General features: G+C 35.1%; 1 protein-coding gene across 1 annotated transcript in view; it reads right to left on the bottom strand.

Moving 5' to 3' along the window:
• Nucleotides 1-279: 279 nt before the first annotated feature.
• The window catches only part of vwa8 (von Willebrand factor A domain containing 8), a gene marked incomplete at both ends in the record, with an annotated part of 104,173 nt that continues 101,229 nt past the window's right edge, over nucleotides 280-3,223 (bottom strand). The window contains 3 exon segments of the mRNA XM_014029805.1: nucleotides 280-361; nucleotides 451-655; nucleotides 2,354-2,505. Of these exon segments, the coding sequence (XP_013885259.1) occupies nucleotides 280-361; nucleotides 451-655; nucleotides 2,354-2,505 (439 nt within the window).

Genomic DNA, 3,223 nt, shown 5'->3' with positions numbered 1-3,223 from the left:
GATGTCGCTGAAAACAACAAATCCTACACACTGTGCCTTTAAGGCCTTATTTTTTGATTGATAAATTCAATGTCTTTCAAGACTTTTTAAGGATCTGCAGGAACCCTGTAGGTTTCACCAGTCCTCAAAATTCAATTAAATAATACCACAGATCAACAATGAAATGCTAAATATTATACAACAGTACTATTTCTTAAAAACAAACTTCTCTAAAATGCATGTTTGGTGTGTGAAAATCTAAATTTCCCTCTTGATAAAAGAGCTCACACATGTCTTTACCTTGGAACTGGAATGTATTTAAGCTTTTTGGATGTGAGGTCAGTCACTTCCAGGTATGCTGATGTCATAGGAGGCGTGACATCTGAGAAATAAAGAGAGAAAATAGTTATAAAGTCACAACATTTTCAGTTTTAACAGTTTCAATGACTCAAATGTGACCTGAGCTCTAACCTTTGGGGTATATGTCCTTCAGAGGCACCTTGGCAGGGGAAATGGCTCGGACCACCTGATTGGCCGAGAGCAGAACGACGCAATTCTCCCTTTTGACGGCTCCGCCTCGAAGCCCACCTCGAAAGAATGAGTGAGACCCGCCCTCGCTGGATTTCACGGCTGACAGGTCTACAGGTCTCCTGAAGCTGTACACCTCATTAGGTGACTGGTCAGGAAAAAACAACATGAGGAAAATATCACCAGCTTTGTTTGAACCATGAAGTTGTGTCATTGAGTTCTACGGGCATTATTCTGTGAAACCTGAGTCAGAACTCCCTTCATTGTTTTCCTCTTTACAATTTCTTCTCTAGTTTATTTTTTCAGCCCAACTACTTTTGCATATTTTATAATATTTAAATTTGCACATATGAAAATGGTCAGCTCTCTTTGGAATAATGTGATAGACTAATAGTTTTGTGAATAATATTCTTTACTAAATGTAATAGAACTAATACTTTATGTTTAAGCAAGTAAGTCATGACATCCTTTAATGACCTAGGTTTTCATGACATGATGTTCATCTGCAGACAGAATGATTAAAGTCAGAACAAGATTTGCTAACAACAGTATTCTTAGATATCACTTGTATCTTTGTGTTTTCCATTGACCTTGTATCAAACCCTGCCGACAACGCCAATAAACTGTCGTGGCAACTTTATCAAGAATGCAGAAACACGTTGGAATAAATGCACAGAAAATCTGCGTGTATGGTCATGAATTATGTAATTCTGGGCCACAATGAAACAGACTCCCTTGATTTGTTTTCTGTTTGTTGTTGCCCAGAATTAAATAATTCACGACCATACACGCAGATTTTCTGTGCATTTATTCCAACGTGTTTCTGCATTCTTGATAAACTTGCCACGAAACTAAACACTTAGATTTATTGAAAACAAAATTCCCCATATAAACAAACACTGAGATACTGTGTATTCAACTGCTTCAAAAACGTTTTTAAAAAGGTATTTCAGCCTCTTTAACTTTTACCTATAAACCACTCTGCCACTTTTAGCATGTTCTGCTATCGTTTTCCGAATTTTAGCTTATTGTCTATTTAGATTTATTTTTAATCCTTTTATGTTTATCATTATCTTTGCAAATTATACCACTGTGCACATTTTTGTATCACTATTGTATAATGTGTTTTGTTAGTGCACCGTTTTTGCATTTGCTCAGAAAGTTGAATTTGGTGAGAAAGATAAAGTTTGGCACTTCTTTTTGTAAACTATAAAACTTCTTACTATAAACACTTTGTGAACAGATGGGCATTATTTCCATTTAAATACAAATAAAAAAGTTTATGTTTTAACATATGTAAAAAAAACTCATTTTTGGTAACGCAAACAAGCTAGCTTTGTATTTAAATAAACAGAACYCGGTCATAGAAAAACCAAACAATTTTTCCTTCACATCATTTGTAGAACCACTAATCTAGGTGCTACAGGAGAAGTTTCATGCTTATTGGAGTTGTGCCTTTAGAGGAGATAGTTTTTAAAGATTTAGCATATTTTGCCAATTTGCATAAACAACAATACATTTTTAAACCAACATATATTAAATCAAAACTACAGTACAAATGGTCAATTAGTGAATGTTTTTGTTGATTGGGCTAAGTATACAGGAGTTATAGATCAAAATGTCTTACACATCACACTAGCGCCACCTATTGATGATTTTCACATTTGGTCCACTTAGAACTGACTCGTGTAATGGGTTTATGATTTCATCTAATCCAAATCTGACACTGAAAGTGATGTCATAGCTTTCAAAAATAAATAAATAAATAAATAAATAAAAACATCTGAAAGAATTCAGAACTGACCAAGAAAAAAGTGTGATCAATGCACTTTAACTATAGTCTCACCATGAGATCTGGGAAACCTACGATGACCTGTGCAAAGGAGCTAGTGTCGGCCAGGACACGATTGGGAGAAACAATCTTCTGGTCCAGAGCAACACTCAGGTTTTCATTTGGTAGCTGCTCACTTGACACAATCTGGGGTACAGAAACCTCTGCTGAAATGATGAAGGAGAAAAAGGACAGAGTGAGAGATTTTTGAATGAAAACAAGCAGAGAAAAATGCTGCGTGAATTTATCAAACCGTACTGTTTACAAGTGAAACAAGTCACTAGGGAGCACTGTAATGCTGCATTTTGTAATAACAACACATAATGTAATAATGAAATAAAATAAGGCTTCAAAATGTAATAAACCAGCACTAAAACTACATTATGTAATTAATGACACAAAATGTAATAAAAGTCTTCAATGCATTTTGTAATACTCGCAGCCACATAATGTAATAACATTATTATATTTTACAGCAAATGTTACAAAATGTGGTTGTTGCTCTTTGTAGAAATTATGATGTAATAATGTAATAATCACAAACCAGCTGTTTTTGTCCAACCTAATAAATACACTTGTAATAATGATCATGTTGCAGATACTAATCTGTGAAACTTTGATCAATAAATGCCAAACTTTTCTTCATTTAGTTGCCTATTCATAGCCTGAGTCCTGCAGGAGCAGAAATACATCTGTCTSACCCGAGGACCAACACACACCAGGGGGTGTGGAGWCAGCAGAGTCCACAGAGGCAGAAAGAGTCTGTCAGCTCTGAAACTTCAACACTTTGAAATTTTGGAAAATATCTATAACTGTGGTTCCCAAACTTTTTATCTTCTGACCCACAAAATATCCATGGCAAAAACTTGTGACCCCAAATATTAC

This window comes from Austrofundulus limnaeus, unplaced genomic scaffold (assembly GCF_001266775.1).
Source record: "Austrofundulus limnaeus strain Quisiro unplaced genomic scaffold, Austrofundulus_limnaeus-1.0 Scaffold954, whole genome shotgun sequence".
In the NCBI taxonomy this organism is placed as follows: domain Eukaryota; kingdom Metazoa; phylum Chordata; class Actinopteri; order Cyprinodontiformes; family Rivulidae; genus Austrofundulus; species Austrofundulus limnaeus.
The sequence above is the reverse complement of the archived record's forward strand: the minus strand, read 5'-3'. Positions and strand labels throughout refer to the sequence as shown.